Consider the following 17,868-nt stretch of genomic DNA (forward strand, 5'->3'; position numbering starts at 1 on the left):
TAATGAAGCTAAATTGAAAGTGCTAAATGTGCATTAATTGACCAGTGAAAATAAGAATTTCCAAACTTCACCCAAGAAGAAATAAACATTAAAGAACGCCAAAAACTAAGTGCAAAACACCAGACAAAATACTACCTTGTTTGGTTGTTTCTTGTTAGAAATCTGTGGCTTACGGTTTTGTGTGAAAGTTATCCGTCATTTCTTTATATTTCCAAGGAGTCAGACTTTCTTTTCTCTTAAAGTGGTCTTCATCGACTGTTCTTCAGAGTTCCTGAAGGTCTATCAAAGTCTTTTTTGCTTTGTTTGCTTTCTCACTCAGTCTAGTCCCTGACCATTTTCAAAATAACGTTGTTTTTTTGGATTGTTTTGTTTGGCACAACATTAACTCTGACCTATGAATCATTCAGGCATAAAAGGACTCCTTAAAAGGAAGGACCAGCATTGTGCTGACATATAACAGACAATTTAGCAAATGTCTTACTTTATATTGGATTTTCAGGCTCATTGTTACCAGCAGCCTGACACTAGGACACTATTTGTTTTCATTTCTTTAGCTGAATCTATTTTTAAAAAAATGCCACAGATAACACAATCTGACAAAAAGTAAAATACCATTTTAGCACCAACAAGGTGATTCCCAAAGAGCTTGAAACTGGACATCCAGTCCATGATCAGCTGAAGGACGATGCATCGTTCAGGTCTTTGCTGGATTCTGTTCATCTACTGTGGATTTGTTTTGAATTTTTTTTGGCCTGACATGTCTTCCTTTGTCCTTCACTTGTCCGTTTTATTAATTTTTTTAAGCCCAGCGGCACATGATCAGGTACAAGAACAGGACAGAAAATGAGCGAGTCCAAAGAAAAACTCGGAAAGTCTAAAGAACGACTGAAGAAGCCCGCTTCAAAAGATTACAAGTCTGGCTTCCTGAGCAAAGTATAAAGACAGGACTGTTGGAACATACACCCAAATACTGTATGTACTCTTAAGCACAGACGGGAAAAGGGATTTTTCAAAGTGGATTGTTCCAACAATACTCCACAGGAGCTTGTGTCTCAGTCATCCGGTCTGACTGATGGCCCACAGGTGCTCTGAGAGACTCGGTCCAAAAAGTGTCATGTGATGTGATCCGACAGCTGATGTTGTGAAGATGGCTCCCTCCCCTGTGTGCGCCAAATGCTTTTTGAGTAATAACTGCAAAATGTTCAACAAAGAACCCTTTGGCCAGTGACGAGATACGCTGACTTCTCCGCTGCCACATGCTTGGACGTCCAAGTGTCGGAACAACTGTGGAAACCCTGAACAACGACTGACAAAGAGCGCCCTCACATCCCAGCTGGCCAGTGTGCAACTGCATCACAACTGCTAGAGCGTGTAAAAAAAATAAATAAATAAAAAGATGTTCCCTTTCTGTCGTCTCCACGTGTGACGCTCATAACTCAATACAGGTCTAACTGCAAAGACTGATTTTAAACTGCATATTCACTGTACTCGGACATAAAGTCTATTTAGTTCAGACTCTATGCTTTATTACACTTTATTCTTTTATGATTTTTTTAAGCAGTGACCTTTATTGGAATACGTTTTATAAACTACAGCAAACCTGAGTGGGTGATAAAGTCGATTTAAAACAAACTGCTGCTAGTTTCAAATGCTGTAGGTCAAACATGGCTGCCCAACAACCATTGACTAGACGAGTTAGATTTTGAACTTCATCACAGAAAGATTACTTTACATCAGTGGCTCCGAAACCTTTTAGCTTCCCACCCACAAATCAAGAACCGACAAAGACCTGTGAAGCCCAAATACTATCCAAACACTGTTAAAAAGCTAAATAAATAAGCAGCTTCAACTTGTATTATACTATTTATATCTACTGGTTTTAGCTTTTATATATTATAGTGAAGACTTGCTATTAAGAATTATGTTCCAACGTTACTGGACTTCTGGAGCTCTTTTCAGGACGTCCAGATTAGTTTTAAGGCTTCAGCTTTGGGAGGCTCTACTCAACATAAACCTACATCAACTAAAGATCCGACTGAAAGCTTTAATGGTAAATTCACCGTTCTACATTAAACTGAATGAGCTGGAGCACCAAGTGTACAGAAAGGAGGTTTCAAGTATATCTAAGTATAGGATCGTCCAAATTACAAAAGACTTAATACAGTAACAGCATGTTTCTACGTGGCAAATCCTAAAAGCTCGTGGAAACGGAGCATCTCATGCAGTTGAGATGAGAAATGAGACGTCTTCAACCAACAGGAGAAGAAGTCCAGTTACCTATTTTTAAACAGTGACAATAATAAAGATAAAAAAAAAGCTTTATTTGTATTTTTTAGATTTTTTTGTTCACTACACTTACAAACATTTATCTGGGCGCTTTTAGGGTCCAAGTTTCACTGAAACAACTCCGGGTTTCTGGTTTATCACTTGCTGATGACTCTGGGACGTCTTATTTTGAAAGGCAGTAAATCTGTTCTACTGCGGTAACATAAATTGGGAAGAGGTATTTGGAAAAAAAAAAAGAATAAACTATTTGCTTTACAAAGGTTAAAATATTAAGGTTTTACATAAAGCTGCTGTTGCCTTTGAGACTTACTAACAGCTCATTAAAATGAGGTTTTTGTACTTCTTCAGGTTTATAAACTGTATTTGTATAATTGCTGTGATGATGTTTTACGATATCTAAAAACTGAAACTGTGATTTTTCCCACAACACGTTTAAAAAGCGATGTAGAAAATTAAAACCACACAGAAATCTGTGCGATCCATTCACAAACCTTTTGGAGGACAGTGGAGCAAGAAACAATCTACTCTGGAACTGGTTTTAAGAACTTATAAAATGAAAAAACAAAAAAGAGAACTGATTTGATCTGACTTTATCAAACATTTAAAGCTGGAGGAGACAACGGTTTTTGCAAATGGAAGTGATTCAACAAGAATGCCCATTGCGTAACTGTTTGCATTCTGATCCACAGCGGTGATAAGCAGCACACAGAGGGCCTCCGGAGTTAAATGGATATCCCATCAAGACCAGAAATGGGACTTTAAGAGGGTTTAGGCTGTCTTAAATTACAACCCGACATCGGACAAATTTAGAGGTGCAACTCTAAAATACAGCTGACCTTCTGGAGTCGCTGTCCTCTGGAAATACATATGTAATCTAACTCCCACTTCAATCTTTCTGACGGCTTACAAATAACTCAAACGTGGGTTAAGGATTACGTAAACTGAATATACTGTACGTGAAGCTCAGGCACTGACATCGCCACTCGCCCTGGAAGTTAACTTTTCAAGCTGCTCCTAACCAGGACTAGAACGTCAATCAGAACCAGTACCTCACTTTACAAGATCGGTTTCTTTCCATCAGCATTAGCTCTTATTACACAGCCCCACAGCATGAAAACCTGTGACCACGCTGTCTTTACTTCGGCTTGTACTTCTGCACATCTGCATTTCTTTTGTTAGTGGAAGTTGTGCTTATTGGTTTATGTTTTTGTGTTTAAAACCCTTTCTGCACCAGGTCACCAGGACGAATTCCCTGCTCGTGTGAACTTGGCAATAAACCTGACTGTGACGGACAAACTCAAACCCGACTGCAAAAACGGAATCAAAAATTAAAGGTCCGGCCCCCCTCGAAGGAATGCATGTCACCCGCCGCGTTTTAAACGAGGATCACTGACGCTGAGAGGGGATGGTGTTAAAGCCGTTTCGGCCAAACCTTATTAATAACATTATGCGAGATCCCACAAAATCTCAGAGTATGTGTTCAGGATGACTCTCGGCTACTACCACATCAATATCTGTAAAATATACTGAGTTGTAGCCATTTTTGAGTTTGCTAAGGTGGATTAGCTGAACTGAGTTGACTCCAAATGCTGATGGCCAACGATTACTTTGATAGTTTCACTAAAATCTGTTTATTAGATATTTTGCTGACAGACTCTAGCCCAAACCAAAAAAAAAGCAGTGAAAACCAGCTAGAATCAACACATTTGTTATTTAGAGAATAAAGTTAATGTTCTGTTAAACAAGTGGCTCTTTTTAAAGACAATGACGTCAGAGCAAACAATTAAATCAGAAATTTGCTCAGAGTATCAAAGCCCTGAAGTGACCAGTGACCAGAACACCACGGTCCTGCCCGGCCCGGTTCGGTTCGGTTCGGCCCGGCGGGAGGACGTCCCTCTGTCGGCGGCCGCAGGGAGTGAAGTCCTCCGCCTCCTAGCTGGGGCACAAAGACGGCCGCGCACCGTCGGATCCACGGCCGCGGACACCCCGGCTGCCGGGACTTTAGGAAACTACAAAGACCACAATGAGGCGACGCGCGGCGGCCACGCGGTCCGTGCGCGGCCCGTGCGCCGCCTGGGTCGAAAACAATAGGGGTGCTTTAGTCAAATAATGCTCCAGCTCCCTGCTTCCTGCCTGCAGTCACTCGCACCACGCAAATATTTTAATCACCCCATGCAGCTCCATTTTCCTCCCCCCACCCCCCCTCATCTGAAATTTACCCCCCTCCTTCCCTTTCTTTTTGCACTTGTGCCTCTCTCTCACACACACTCATCCTCTCACCCTCCCTCCCTCCCTTCCTCTTCAGCTCACATAAAAACACTCACCCATTCACTCCCCTCCCCTCCTTCATCCTTTCACTCACTCAGCGCCTGTGCGCCCACCTTCATGTAAACAAACAGAAACACGCACGTTTCACCACAATGGAGGTGCCACTCATTTTGATGATTGGGCACGTTATTAATCGGCCATGATAAACATAAAACAGGTGTGTGTGTGTGTGTGTGTGTGTGTGTGTGTGGGGGGGGGGGTAATACAACTGCTAATGAGTTAAATGAATATTAATTGCAAATGGTTTGCTTTCAAGTGAGCAGGTAAGTCTGCATTCTTAAAAGCCACATGATTAAGTGCTGTCCATCCCTCAGTTTTTCATAGGAGAGGGTAAATATTTGGTGACTATCCCCCCCACCCCCAAAATGGTGTCAAATAACTAGAAACCTGCCACAAAACTCGAGGGGGAGAAGGGGAAAAAAGCGCTACTTCAGTGGCTGTGACTTTCATATAGGAATCAAAATGGCGTTGCAGGGAGGGACATCAGCTCTTATATTGAATTAGGGAAATAAACCAGCAGAAACATGCTAAAGTTTGTTATCTGTGGGGGGGATTTATCTGTTGCTTCCGATTGGGATAAGAGGGGTGAGAAAAGCCAAAAATGTTGTAAATGACTGCTGTGATGCGCCAGTCCCCTAACAAAAGACAGCCATCACTGCGCCCTGTGGTACTGAAGGACTGTGGTTTCGGACGCAGTCTCTCTCTCTCTTTCTCCCCCCCGCCTCCATCCACACACACACACACACACACACCCGTCTGCAGCTGGACCCACACCTGGTCACGGCTCTTGGCCTCGGACCCGTGTCAGAAACCCGTGTGATCAGCTCAATAAGCGATCAATCCAGCCTGTGATCTTTGGAGGTGCTGGCAACTTTCCTGACAATGGAGCTCTAGAGGCGAGCAGCTATACTGATAGTAATAAGCGATTCTGCGTGAAAAGCGTGAAATAAAGCAACCCCACCTGGCGAACAAGAGCCCGAATAAAGCCCTGCTGAAGTCCCGTCTGTCACCTGCACCTCGGGCGGTGTGACATTTAATTTATAGGCGGTTTAACAGTAAATAATCTCGAACACGTCATTCAAAGTCAATGGCCGGACTGTGTTAGTTGGGAAAATGTATGGCGGTATTAAAAGCATAAACGAAACCCTGCGCCGTCCGAACCACGCGCGTCACCTCGAGCGAAGATTCAATTTTCACGCGAGCCGCGTGTCGTCGGCCATGGTTCCGTCCGTTTGGGTCAATTTAAGGCGAATTGGGCAAAATTGTTGGCGGCGCGCACTACTTCCAGCCGGTTTTCGCGGAATAAAAGTTGCTCGCCGGCGCGGGCGGACGGAGACGGACGGCTCGGCGTGAGGCCGGATGTCCCCGCCACCGGCCCGTGTGGTCCAGCGGTCCGGAACTCCTCCGGGGGCTCGACGTTTGACGGGAGTTGGAGGATGAAGAAACACAAACGGGACGGCGCCAGTTCCATGGAGTCCGCTAGATCAGCTGCTGGCAGTTGGTGTTCTCAATCACGTCCGCAGAGAGGCTTCATAGGCTCACCGGAGCGCCTGTGGAGTAAGACACTTTACCCGACCCACGTCCTGACACCTCACGTTGTTTTGGATAATCGGAATATACATTTTTTTTAAAAAATCTTTCTGAAAGAGCGACGTTATCAGACGCTTTTTTTTCTCTTCTGACTTTCGAAGCGAGTCTGTTTTGAAAGCGCATCCAGCCTCGGCTCGTTCCGAGTGACACATCCAGGAGTTGTTTTTGTTTTGCCTCTTTTACAATTTTGACAACTTTCTCTGAAGCAAAGCCACCATGGCAGAGACGTCGACAGCTCCAGCCAAAGCCAAGCGGGCGTCGAAACCCAAAAAGCCCGCTTCTCACCCCAAGTACTCGGAGATGATTAAAGCGGCTATTGTTCACGACGCCAGCCGGAGCGGAGCGTCCCGCCAGTCCATCCAGAAGTACGTGAGGAAGAACTACAAAGTGGGCGACAACGCCGACGTCCAGATTAAAATGGCCCTGAAGAGGCTGGTGGCGTCCGGGATGCTGCGCCACACCAAAGGCATCGGCGCGTCCGGCTCCTTCAGGCTCACCAAGCCGGAGGACTCCTCCAAGAAGCCGGCCAAGGCGGCGGCGGCGGCGGCGTCCGCCAAGCCCAAGAAAGTGGCCAAGCCCAAACCCAAGAAGGCGGCCAAGCCCAAGAAGGTCACCAAGACGCCCGAGAAGCCCAAGAAGGCGGCGGCGAAGAAAGTGAAAAAGGTCGCGAAGAAGGCGACCCCGATGAAAGCCAAGAAGGCTCCGGCCAAGAAGCCCAAGGCGGCCAAGCCCAAGGCGAAGCCGGTGAAGAAGGCGGCCAAGCCCAAGGCAAAGACGCCCAAGAAGGCGGCCAAGTCGGGAAAGAAGAAGTGAAAAGGACATTAAGACAAAAAAAAAAAAAAAAAAATCCACTGTAAATACTTGAGGAAAAATGTTTTCGTATATGTATTATTTTTGTAAGGTCTCATTAAAATGTCAGCTGTTTGTACCTGTAGTTTTCCCTCCATTGAAATATAACATTAATAAGCTGTAGAAATAATTGTGAACAGTTTGTTTTTTTAAAATTTCGTTAATAATACTGTTATTACCTGAACACATAGGAATAGGAGACGTGTATATACAGTTAAACTAATAGTTATTGTTAGTGCACGTGTTCATAATGATAAAAAAATGCAAATATTTTGAATGGTGAGCATTGTGGAGCCTTCACCATGTACAGACCACCTACATTTGTTTCTCTGAAGGCTCCAAAGTCCTCATTCACCCTGCATCCTGCCAACATATGCTTTTTATTTTCATACAACTCATCCTGATGTGTTCAGACACTTTGTTATCCAATAAACCTTTGTCATCTAAAAACGCTGGAGGTTTGCTGCGTTTGCTTTCAGTCAGCTGCGTATAAAACAGGCTCAGACCCCGCATTAAAGTCGTTTATTTGCAAATTTAAATATGATGCATAAGGTTTTAGCTCCCCACCAGAGCCTGTGAACGCCTTGAAGTTGTGAAGCAGGTCAGACAGGTCAAACAAAAAGTCTCATATCCTCTGAAAATTCAATATCATGCACTTTATCTTAAATTATATTCAGAATACAACAAGTGATAATAAACTAGGTCATGATTAGGACTTGTTCTAATAGGGAGAATGTCAAAAGATTAAAAAAAAAAGCCCAAATATTTTACTTTGGGAGAAACTTATTTGGTTCCTCTTTTTGAGACTTCAAAGCTACATAAGGTTTTAACTTTCTAACTGCAGCAGATTGTTTTCCAGAGGGGGTGTGTTGTGGACACACCCGTGCTCTACCTCCTGCTGCTCACCTGACAGGAACAACACCGCCATCGTGTGGAGGTCTGCGGGAACAGCCGGCTTCTCCTTCCGGTGAAGAGGCGGCAGCAGCAGCAGCAGCTGGAGTCAAACTAATGGCGAAATTAAAAAGCAGGTTACCTTCTTCGCAGAGTTACTCATTACGTAGCTAGGTGAGGAATGATCTGAGTAACCTTGCTCCTACCTGAATGATCAAGAAGGCACACTCGGGCTTCTTGTTTGTGCACTTCCAGATGATTTGCAGCGGGGTTTGAAACGCAGCACAAAGCAACCTGTTTCCTATCTGCAGCAAAACACCTGAATGCTACAATTTTAAGTCAAATGGCACCAGCTTACAGTATTCTTGACACCAAAGCTTCCTCCGAATCATTTGCAGGAACATAATACCTTTATATGACCTCTGATAACCAAACAGATAATGAATGCAAAAAAGTAAAAGCGTAGTGCAAAAACGCAGTATTCACAGCACTCATTTTGTTTCGTCTCAACACATACAACGTCTTTTGGTCTGAAGTCTTCACCCAGTCCTGCCTGGTCTTTATTAAGCATCTAAATCTAAAAAAAAAATCAAAAGTCACAGAAGTTTGTCTTTTAGAAACAACAGGTTCTTAGACTAATTAAGCAACGAAACCAACGAAACTCATGTTGGTTATCAGAAACAATACAAGGGTACAGTGGTGTAACACACAGGGTCAGTCAGGCGCTTAGGAACAGAAACGTACAAAGTATCAGTCTAATTCAGTCTCGTTAAAATCATTTTAAATGTGAACAGAACGAGATAGCAACTGAAGGCAGAAACAGAATGTCTTTTTTGTTTAACACCATCAAACCACCATTTCATCCATAAAACTAATTTCCTTCATGCAAAAAGAGCAATCTTTTCCAGGATTTTAACATTAGACTCTTTGCTAAAATCAGTTCAACTGTAAGATTCGAGATCAATACGATTCCACCCGCCCCTTTCAGGCTGAATGAAGTGCCTTCAGGGAAATCGGCATGCTGAAATAAAACTATTCAAGGCGGCTCAAGTTTTTGGCAATCACATTCTTACCTCGTAGCCGGGACGTGTTGGGTCAGTACAAACATTGTTCGTGTAGAAGCTGACTAAGATGTCCTCTTTGTCAGGAAGGCTTCTAACGCTCCCATTTTGAGTCAAGGAAATTTGGCTTTTTTTTTTTTTAAAAAACTTGAAAACATCGCAAGTGTGCACAAATGCATCGTTAACAGTCAGATACACGCTGATAAAGCGCTGCTGTGGAGCTACATCGAGCGCAGACAGGCTGTCCCCCACTCGGTCTGGTTCAACGGCGTAAGGCAGGAAGCAGAGAATAAAATAAAAAGCTGGGCGCAGCAGCCTGAGGAATACAACGATCACCAGCATCCAGTCGTCAGAATGAAGAGGTCAAAGAGAAACACTCCTGGAAACTTCAAAGTATATATATATATATTAAAAAAAGAGAAAATCGTATGGACTTTGCTCAGTTCAAAATGCAGCGGTTCATGGTCTCAAGGTTTGGTCGTGGTGATAGGAGCGTCTGTGAGTCGGTGGATGGTCATTTGAGTCTGACGGCGGCCCTGTAGACGGCGAAGCCCAGCACCGCAACCACGGCCGAACCCAGAGCCACTCGAAGCCAGAGGGACGTGCTGCTCATGTCTGAACCATTCAGGTGCCTGGACATTGGAGGAGTTACAAGAAAAGTAATCAGTCCCCATTTACAGCGATTACAAAATAAATGTAAAACTTCCATCCTGCCACCAAAAAAAAAGCCCTTTGAGTGTCTTTAAACAGAGCTGCATGGATGATTTTATGGTCTTACAATTGTTTTAATCAATCAAAATGGTCGCCTGGAAACAATAAAACGTTTTAGGTAGCTTTTTTAATATAATCAATGACTTTTTTAGATTCCACTTTGAACGTACGGGTACATTGCTGCCCAGGCGAGCTTGCTGTAGATGTTCTTGCTGGTGGAGTCCAGTAACAAGCTGGAGAAAGGCAGCGGCGGAGGCAGGCGGTGTTTGTAGCAGAACTCTGCCGGGGTCATCCCGTGGAACTGCTTGGCTTCAGGGAGGTCCACTTTAGAGGCAACGAGCACACAAGGGATATTGCTGTCCATGTAATGTTGCTAAATTAAAAAGACAAACAAAAAAAAACAAAGTTTAGCTGAGCGAGGTGTGAAATATTCCACCTGAAATGTTCATTTTTATGATGCTGCACTGACCGGTGTGGAAAGTTCTAATACTATAATTATTTAAATTTATTCACTATGTAGTCACTAATTTGTAGGTTTTCTGTTATTTGTGAATTAAACATATAAGAATCTTAGAAACTGCTGAAGGTGTTACTGCATTATAAACTGAGTAGTGTGCAAACAGAAGCTGTAAGGAAAGCAAAAATGATGAGAAACAAACAGTTTTGCGTCTGACCTTGTAAATACTGGCACAATAGTCGAAAGAATGAGGGTCACTGGCATCGTACATGAGGCAGGCAACGTCGCAGGAGGCGTCCGATGCCTTCAGGAACTCCGTCTCCACGTCCACCTCGTTGAGCTGTGCGGGAATGAGAGGAGCAGAGCGCTCGGGCTTTTACTCGGGCTTTACTCCGGCTCAGAGGCTCGGGGTCAGCATGCGAGCTACTTACGATGAGGAATTTCTCCTGGTTGCTGAGCTGAACAGTATTTATGACATATGGTGAGAAGGCACTGCTGGGGTCTTCCTTATTCTATAAACAAAACAAACGAGAAAAAAAAAAAGCCACACCTCAGCGGTTTATTTTTTTCAGGCTGGATAACAGGGACTGGGACAAAGTCATGGCAGGTTCAAAGACACTTTCGGCTCGGGACCGTACCAGAACACTGCGGCCCACGAAGGACTGGAGAAAGGCCGTCTTCCCCGTCCCTCGTGGTCCGATCACCTTGCAGAGAAACACGGTCCGCTGAGTCTGATGCTTTTCCAAATCTACTTCTTTCTCCCGTGTCACTGCACATATGTTAGGAAAAATAATCATGTAGATGTAAAACAAAGGCAATTATTTTCCCCTCTGACAGTGAAAGGTCATTTTAGTTGATCAGATCACCAGAATGTTTTGACTTGATAACAGAAATTTATTAGAGAATACATGACACTTCACAAGGAGACTTGCTAATTTTATTACAGGTATGTAAAATCTGATTATGTGTAAGTGCAGTAGGTGAGTCTGACATCAGAAAGAGCAGAAAATTAAACAAGGCAGCAGGCCAAAAAGACCAAAGGGTAAATTAAAAAAACAACAACACTGTGATATGTGTATGCTATATGTTTAAAAAGACGAAACTTAGGTTTCTAAGTTGTAATGCTGCACAAAATAACATGTGGGTGGCCCAGAGGTCCTGTTCTGGGTTCTGAACTTTCATGGTCAAATATACTTGTCCGGATGTCTATCAGGCAGGAAATCCTGCTGTCATGTTTAACTACGAGACTGAAAATGGAGTAAGACCCGTTTGTCTCATTGAAAGAAATAAACAACAAGTCAATCCCCCACACACCTGTGATGGCAGCAGTCTGTGACCCTTGCTCAGTGAGGATAGCGTAGCCCAAGTATCCGAGATGCTCCAGGCAACGGTGGACGTCCAGGTAGGCAGAAAGCCTGCGCGTGAAGGGCGTGCACGTGAGTCAAGAACAGAGCGGGCGCCAAACTCTCGGTTTCTTAGAGCGAGCTGGTAACACTTACATCCACCGACAGTGGTAGCCGTGATTAGAAATGTAGCCCTCCTCTGTGGTCGGTACGGTCACGCAGACGTCTGCGCCCCAAGGCATGTAAGGACACACACAAAACAGGTTCCTAAGCTCAGCCGGTGACAGGGCACAGTCCTTATCCTAAGAGAAACAGGCCAATTTCAATTCAACATGCTTACATTTCTTTGTTACACGTTACTGTCCAGTTTAAAAGTGTAATTTAGGCACAAAAAAAAAATGCAACTCACTTCATCATATTTGTCAAACAACCGCTGGAGGAACTGGTGACCTAAGTGATTTATTTCTGTGCTGCAGCCGACAGGAACTCGTAGTCTGGCAACAGAAAGAAAACAGGATGAATTTATACAGAAACCGAGTTATTTTGGATACAAACAGGAGAAGTGTGAATAACTTTATCTACATTCAAATGAGTATTTCAAGACAACCACTGGAAATATTCTAGTTCTGGGGCATTTATTAGGCTAAATGTAGTCACAGCTCTTACTCGGGATAAAGGTAATCGTCAGTCAGCTCGAGGTTGTCGTCATAACCAAACTTCCTCAGGATGGTCCACGTGGTTTCATGGCGGCCCCTTTGGATAAATAATGTATTAAGAAACAAGAAACCTGAAATAGAAGAAAGGGACAAGTCAGCATTAGGTGAATGTGGCGTTCAAACAGCAAAAACATAAAATAATAACCTTTCGTTGTTGTGTTTATGCTGATTCAGCATTCACACTCTTCTTTTCCTGGTTTTAGTTTTTCCTGTATGTTTTTTAACAAGCTACTTCCACATACTCTATGTTAACATTTATATATAAAAACGTCCAGCTCAATCAGGAACAGCGTGCTTTGGCTTTTAGTTTTTGTAACTTTTAGATTTTTTGAATTATTTAAAATATCTATTTCCTTATAGAAATACACTGAAATCTCTCCAATTTTTTCAAAAACACTGTTCTCTGAAATCCACTAAAGCATACCTCCTGTACTTTTTGTTGCCTTATTCCCTTTTTAGCTTTAAGCTACTGTCAACCTAATTTTAGCTTTTTAAAAGTCTTGCTAATTTTAACTTTTAACCACTATTTTCATTATTTTATCTTTAAGCTGGAATTTTCCCAATTTTACCATTTAGCTATGGTTTAGCAAATTTTAGGTTTTAACAACTTAGCTAATTTTAGTTTTCACCTACATTTTCTCTAATTTTAGCTTTTAGCTCCATTTTGTTAACTAAGCTATGGTTTTCTTTACATTTTTAGCTACTTGCTAATTGTAGCATTTAGCAGCAGTTTTATTAATTTTAGTTTTAAGCAACAGCTTTGCTAGTTTTAACATTTAATGAAGATTTTGGTGAATGTAGTTTTGATTCTGCTTGTTTTTACTTCAACAATTCAGTAAACAATTTCTTCTTCAACAGATTCGGCGCTCAGCATTCACGCTGCCCTGATGCAGAAACCGTGACCTCCCCAGTTCATGCCAGATTTCTACCATTCAGGGTCAGGCCGTTGTCCTGCACTCCGTCGCTGGTGTTCTTCCAAACCACAGTCTTCACATCTTCTAAAGCCTGCGGTGCCAGAGGATTCCCAAAACAGGATTTCTACAGGACAAACAAACAAAAAGGGACTCTTTTCACAATAAGCAAAATGTGAAAATGTGTCTGTCAGAAATAAAAGCTGAGAAAAGAAGTGAAGCGATTTTGTTTGCTACCTGAAAGCTGTTGAGTTCAGCATCACTTAGGATGCGGTCGTTATCCTGATCAGAAATGTAGAATATTCTGCTGAGAGCTCTGACACAAGGGGGTTTCAGCTGCAGAAAGACACATCAATAAACACTTTACAAGCAAATATTCCAAAACAATGACTTGGACCGATAAGTCTGGAGCCAGTGAGGCTGACCTGTTTGTCCTCAGGGTCATAAAGAGGCGCAGTTGGGTGGAGAACTGCCTTCTGGGCATAGTAGAACAGCTCCGAAATGTTTTTCAAATTCTTTGCAGAACACTGGAAAAAAGAAAGACATTTAAAGTGTTCATTTGGAAATACTTGAGCGACACATCAGTGTCTCGATGTAAGCAGGTGTGTGAACTGCAGCTGGACGGAGCAGAGCTTCACCTCCACACATGTCTCGATCTCAGAGAACTGGTTCATGATGGGAAGAATGGTTTCCATTGAACTCCCACTGCGCAGATCAGATTTGTTCCCCACAAGGATGATAGGAACCCTGACAGAACAGAAACTCTCAGTACGATTCTGCACGACAAGATGCTACTGAGCAGAGTTTAATCTGACAGACTCACTCGGCTCAATAGTATTTAGCTGCTTTAAAGTGATTTCATGCAGTGTAACTCATTTAAACAAAGAATACACACTTGTTTCCTTTTTCTGCATTGCCATTTACTAAAGGAATCCATTTGGTTTTAATCTGAAAAAAAAAAAAAAAAAACAAGCATGAAAGGTGTCATTTTTAATCTAAATAAATGCAATAAATATCAGATCACATAAGGTAATTAAAAAGATTATTACCTTGTCTATTGTGTCCTCGTTGGTCACATCGTACACAACACACACCACATTAGCCTGCGGACAAAAAGGACATGAACTTAATATTCATACAATAAATAAAAACAGATAAAAGACCCCATTAAACCTTTTGTTTCACCAACTGAATTCTTGTTATATGTTATAAAAAATATAATTTAACATTCTTCTGATTCTGTCTGATTGTAGAAAACTGCTCTTTGTCCAACAAAAACTACTGTTTTTCTGTCAGGTTACATGAAATTAAAGTGAATTTTACATAATCTTAAATTGCCCAGCTAAGTTTACGCCTTGATTGCCTTTATTCTTTTATTTCGATTGTTTTCAGAATGATGACAAAGCCTTCATTAGATTTTATTTTGTTTATCTGCGAGGGTCAGTGTTTTTACCTTGACGATTTCATCTCTAAGGACTTCATTACTCTGCTCCTTTTCTGTTCAGGTGAAGGACAAACAAATTTAAAATTTTAAAGTCATGGCCTTTAGACCCACATGCAACATTTGTGGCTCGAATAAACTGAAAACACACCACACACGCAGCAGTAATGAGGGTGCTGCATGTTTGCCTTCAGGTCCTGTTACCTGAGTAGTCCACGATGTGAGTGGGAACCTTCTCTGGAGTCACGTCTGCAGGGATGGTGATCTCCTCAGCTCTGGGAGGAACCTGCCAAACATTGAAATCCACTGTAATTTATAAACTTTTAACATTTATCCTTGCACCATCAGCCTCGACTTAACAGGAAATAATCAATTTGAAAAATGTATCTCAAACTCTACATTAAGCTCCCCTAAAAAAATAGATCATGTAACCTCAATGGGACTCACCAGGTTAAACAAATAAAAGGTTAAATAATTGCTGATTGCAATAATTCTGCAAAAGGGTCAGACTTGTTACCGTTCCTCTGAGTGAAACAAGTTGGATGAGTCGAACAAGCAAAGACATTTTGTTTCTTTTCAGAACATTTCAACTCCTTAAAACACTTTCAGGGTCCTCAAATTATTACAGAGCGGTTTCAAACTACAACAGACTGAGGACGTCTCCTTAAAAAAAACAACCTATAGGACTGAGCAGAAAAGATAAGGAAACAAAACATAGAAGCAGAGCACACAGCAAAGGGATTCTGGGTTAATCTACACAAGCAGAAAGAGGACAAAAAATGTTACTAAAGAAGAAAAATATATCAAACTCTGTTAGCACACATTTAAAGCAATGACCAATTTTAAAATGAAAACAAAGCATCACCCTACAATTTAGTTCTTAGAAGCTTCACAACAAATTAAATTAATTAATTTTAAAAGAGACACTGATTGCTTGAAGTAACTGTTTCGACTTCACTACCTGGTTTGTGTCTTTGCTTCATTTTCCAGGTGAACCAGGTTATTATTGGCTTCACACACATCTGGACTGGCTGCTGATCATTTGTGTGCTACATACATGCTTCACACACCCAGTGAACCGGTTACACAAGTTTATTTTTTTTGCTTCTCTTTCAAATAAATGACCTTTTTCAACTTTCCACCCTGTTCGTTTTCTCCTTTTTGTTACAGGTTTTGAGCCAGAGTGTAATATGAGCATGGACTAGATGTTTCAGGGCCATTTAAAAGTGATAATCTTTTAAAAAAGGTGTTTAAGACGGAGGTGTTCAGCTCCATGCGGTGGACTTCAGTGTGTGTATGTGTTTACACTCACCTCTTCTGGGAACTCCTCTCCAACCAGAGACATGATGAGGGAGGTCTTCCCCACCTTGGCTGTTGGAGGAAAACATGCAGAGAGGATAAGATTACTTCATCTAGGGTGTGTGTTGACAGCCCTGACCCTGAGAGTGGTTAAGTATCAGCCATCCTTCATGGGATTTATAAACAAATACTTTAATCTAGATCAAGTTTTGAATTTGACAAACTCACAAATGGAAATGTACTGAGTGTGTGACTGCTCATTAATCCTCCACAGATCCAGTCTCTGGACTCTGACCCACCTACAGCTGGGGTGCAGGTGTATCTGCTGCAGGTAAGATACTGATCAGTCCTTCATGCTCCACAGAACCAGTCTCTGGGCTCTGGAGCGGTAACTCAGACTACCGTACTGGGCGTTAAATCCAAGGAAACCTGTCATTATCCATCGCCTTGCTTAATATAAAAAAAAAAAACTAAATCACCATTGAGCTGTAATAATTTGCAGCAGGTTTTGGAAAAAAATCAGTCAACAAATAAATAATCCTTAAAGATGGTTCGATAGAAACAAAGGATCATTAAATGTAGGTAAAGCTAAGTTTGTTGTTTAGTAAGAATAGAAAAGACAATAACCTAAAATGTTGATAAATAATGTTAAAATAGAAAGAACATATAAAATTAAATTTCTTAAGAGTGACAACAGAAGACAAAATCTGCTGGGAAACTTCACACAAGAAATATAAAACCTAGAATCTCACGAAGCATCTCAGTCCTGAACAGAACGGGGTACTTTTAAGATCAGAAATCCATTCACCCGCTCACTTTTTTCCTGACACATTTCAGGTACTGTACAGCGGTGTGGGGCAACACTTACAAAGGTTCATTACAGCCATCAAGCACACACTAACGTTTTAGTTTTCAATTCACAAGAACATAAATGTTTTCTTATATATGCATTTCTGTTCAACTAAGGCACACTTACAGCTGGGTTATAGTAAAGTCCAACCATTTCTCAACTTAAACAATATAAGCTAAAGATAAATACTTATTATTAGATAGCTTATGTGAATGTGAGCACGTATGGATGGGCATGTGGGTAAATAAATTTATTTACATACAGCTATTAGAGAACTGTAAATGTTTGAATAGACAGGGATAGGAACACATTTACACTTCTTTCTACTCTCTTTTAGACACTGGATTAACTTTAATGACATATAGTTTGTTTTGTGCGTGTTGCTGACTGAATGATTTGACTAAATAACCCTTTCAGTCAGTAAGTACAGTGGGATGAACTGCAGGACACCCACAGGTGAGTTCATGAAGCTGTGTAACCATAGAGTCATCCTACAGGGATGTTTTTGTCTGCTTGGCTGAAGCACACACACCTGTTGCAGGTGGTATGACAGCTACGATGGGTTTGGATGAAAAGCCTGTACTGCATTTCACATTTCTGCCTCAAACTAAAACATATGCTCATAAATATTTACTCTCAGGCCTCCTCCTCCTCCTTTAGCATCTCTTAACACTGGCTCATCTACATGACCTGTGCTCATCTACATAACTTTATTACATTATTATACAGCCTATTTAACTTTAGATGACTCCATGAAAGATTACTTTCAGTAAAAGTGTCCTATCTAAAATGCTTTCAGAAGTAAAATGGTTCAGGAAAAGATGAAAAACACTCTCTAACTTACTTTAGAGCAAAAATTCTCCCAGCTCGCATACAGGGAATTCATATTAGCATAGCAGCTCGCACAAAACACCTTTTTTAATTGTGTGAATGCTTTTAAGCATTCACACCATTGTTTTCCTGTTTTTCTTTAATTTTATTCTTCTTCTTTCACTATTCCGTACGTTTTTCGGCATCTATCGCAGGCCGCAATTTTTAAGCGATTTCAGCCATTCAGGTATCAAAACGTTCAGCTCGTTCAGGAGAAGGGTGCTATGACTTTTGGTATTGATATCTTTTAAGGTTTTTAAAATAT

At 41.7% G+C, this 17,868-nt stretch overlaps 2 protein-coding genes across 3 annotated transcripts in view; one reads left to right on the plus strand and one right to left on the minus strand.

The window, feature by feature from the left end:
* Positions 1 to 6,385: 6,385 nt before the first annotated feature.
* On the plus strand, positions 6,386 to 7,051 carry LOC108237246 (histone H1.0-B). Its single transcript, XM_017418555.3, has one exon. It carries the CDS (start codon positions 6,421 to 6,423, stop codon positions 7,015 to 7,017), a length of 597 nt encoding a protein of 198 aa, XP_017274044.1. The 5' UTR covers positions 6,386 to 6,420; the 3' UTR covers positions 7,018 to 7,051.
* Positions 7,052 to 7,213: 162 nt separating this feature from the next.
* The window catches only part of rhot2 (ras homolog family member T2), an 11,973-nt gene continuing 1,318 nt past the window's right edge, over positions 7,214 to 17,868 (minus strand). Inside the window, exons 2-20 of one of the 2 annotated variants that reach the window (XR_003039234.2) lie at positions 15,897 to 15,955; positions 14,789 to 14,870; positions 14,597 to 14,640; positions 14,193 to 14,246; positions 14,039 to 14,091; positions 13,782 to 13,890; positions 13,569 to 13,670; positions 13,381 to 13,479; positions 13,162 to 13,270; positions 12,183 to 12,303; positions 11,926 to 12,010; positions 11,673 to 11,818; positions 11,488 to 11,588; positions 10,812 to 10,942; positions 10,605 to 10,685; positions 10,391 to 10,513; positions 9,887 to 10,089; positions 8,151 to 9,637; positions 7,214 to 8,058 (exon numbers count right to left, since the gene is read on the minus strand). Coding sequence is in view for 1 of the 2 variants with exons in the window: in XM_017418554.3 (XP_017274043.1) it covers positions 9,520 to 9,637; positions 9,887 to 10,089; positions 10,391 to 10,513; positions 10,605 to 10,685; positions 10,812 to 10,942; positions 11,488 to 11,588; positions 11,673 to 11,818; positions 11,926 to 12,010; positions 12,183 to 12,303; positions 13,162 to 13,270; positions 13,381 to 13,479; positions 13,569 to 13,670; positions 13,782 to 13,890; positions 14,039 to 14,091; positions 14,193 to 14,246; positions 14,597 to 14,640; positions 14,789 to 14,870; positions 15,897 to 15,955 (1,820 nt within the window). In the remaining variant the exon portion in view is untranslated. Of the gene's footprint in view, positions 9,638 to 9,886; positions 10,090 to 10,390; positions 10,514 to 10,604; positions 10,686 to 10,811; positions 10,943 to 11,487; positions 11,589 to 11,672; positions 11,819 to 11,925; positions 12,011 to 12,182; positions 12,304 to 13,161; positions 13,271 to 13,380; positions 13,480 to 13,568; positions 13,671 to 13,781; positions 13,891 to 14,038; positions 14,092 to 14,192; positions 14,247 to 14,596; positions 14,641 to 14,788; positions 14,871 to 15,896; positions 15,956 to 17,868 lie in introns of both variants that reach the window. The other variant, XM_017418554.3, reaches the window with a different exon arrangement.

The sequence above is a fragment of the Kryptolebias marmoratus genome, linkage group LG17 (assembly GCF_001649575.2).
Source record: "Kryptolebias marmoratus isolate JLee-2015 linkage group LG17, ASM164957v2, whole genome shotgun sequence".
Classification (NCBI taxonomy): Eukaryota; Metazoa; Chordata; class Actinopteri; order Cyprinodontiformes; family Rivulidae; genus Kryptolebias; species Kryptolebias marmoratus.

Coding starts and splice junctions, on each gene's coding strand:
- LOC108237246 (XM_017418555.3), top strand. CDS start 6,421: ATGGCAGAGACGTCGACAGCTCCAGCCAAAGCCAAGCGGGCGTCGAAA.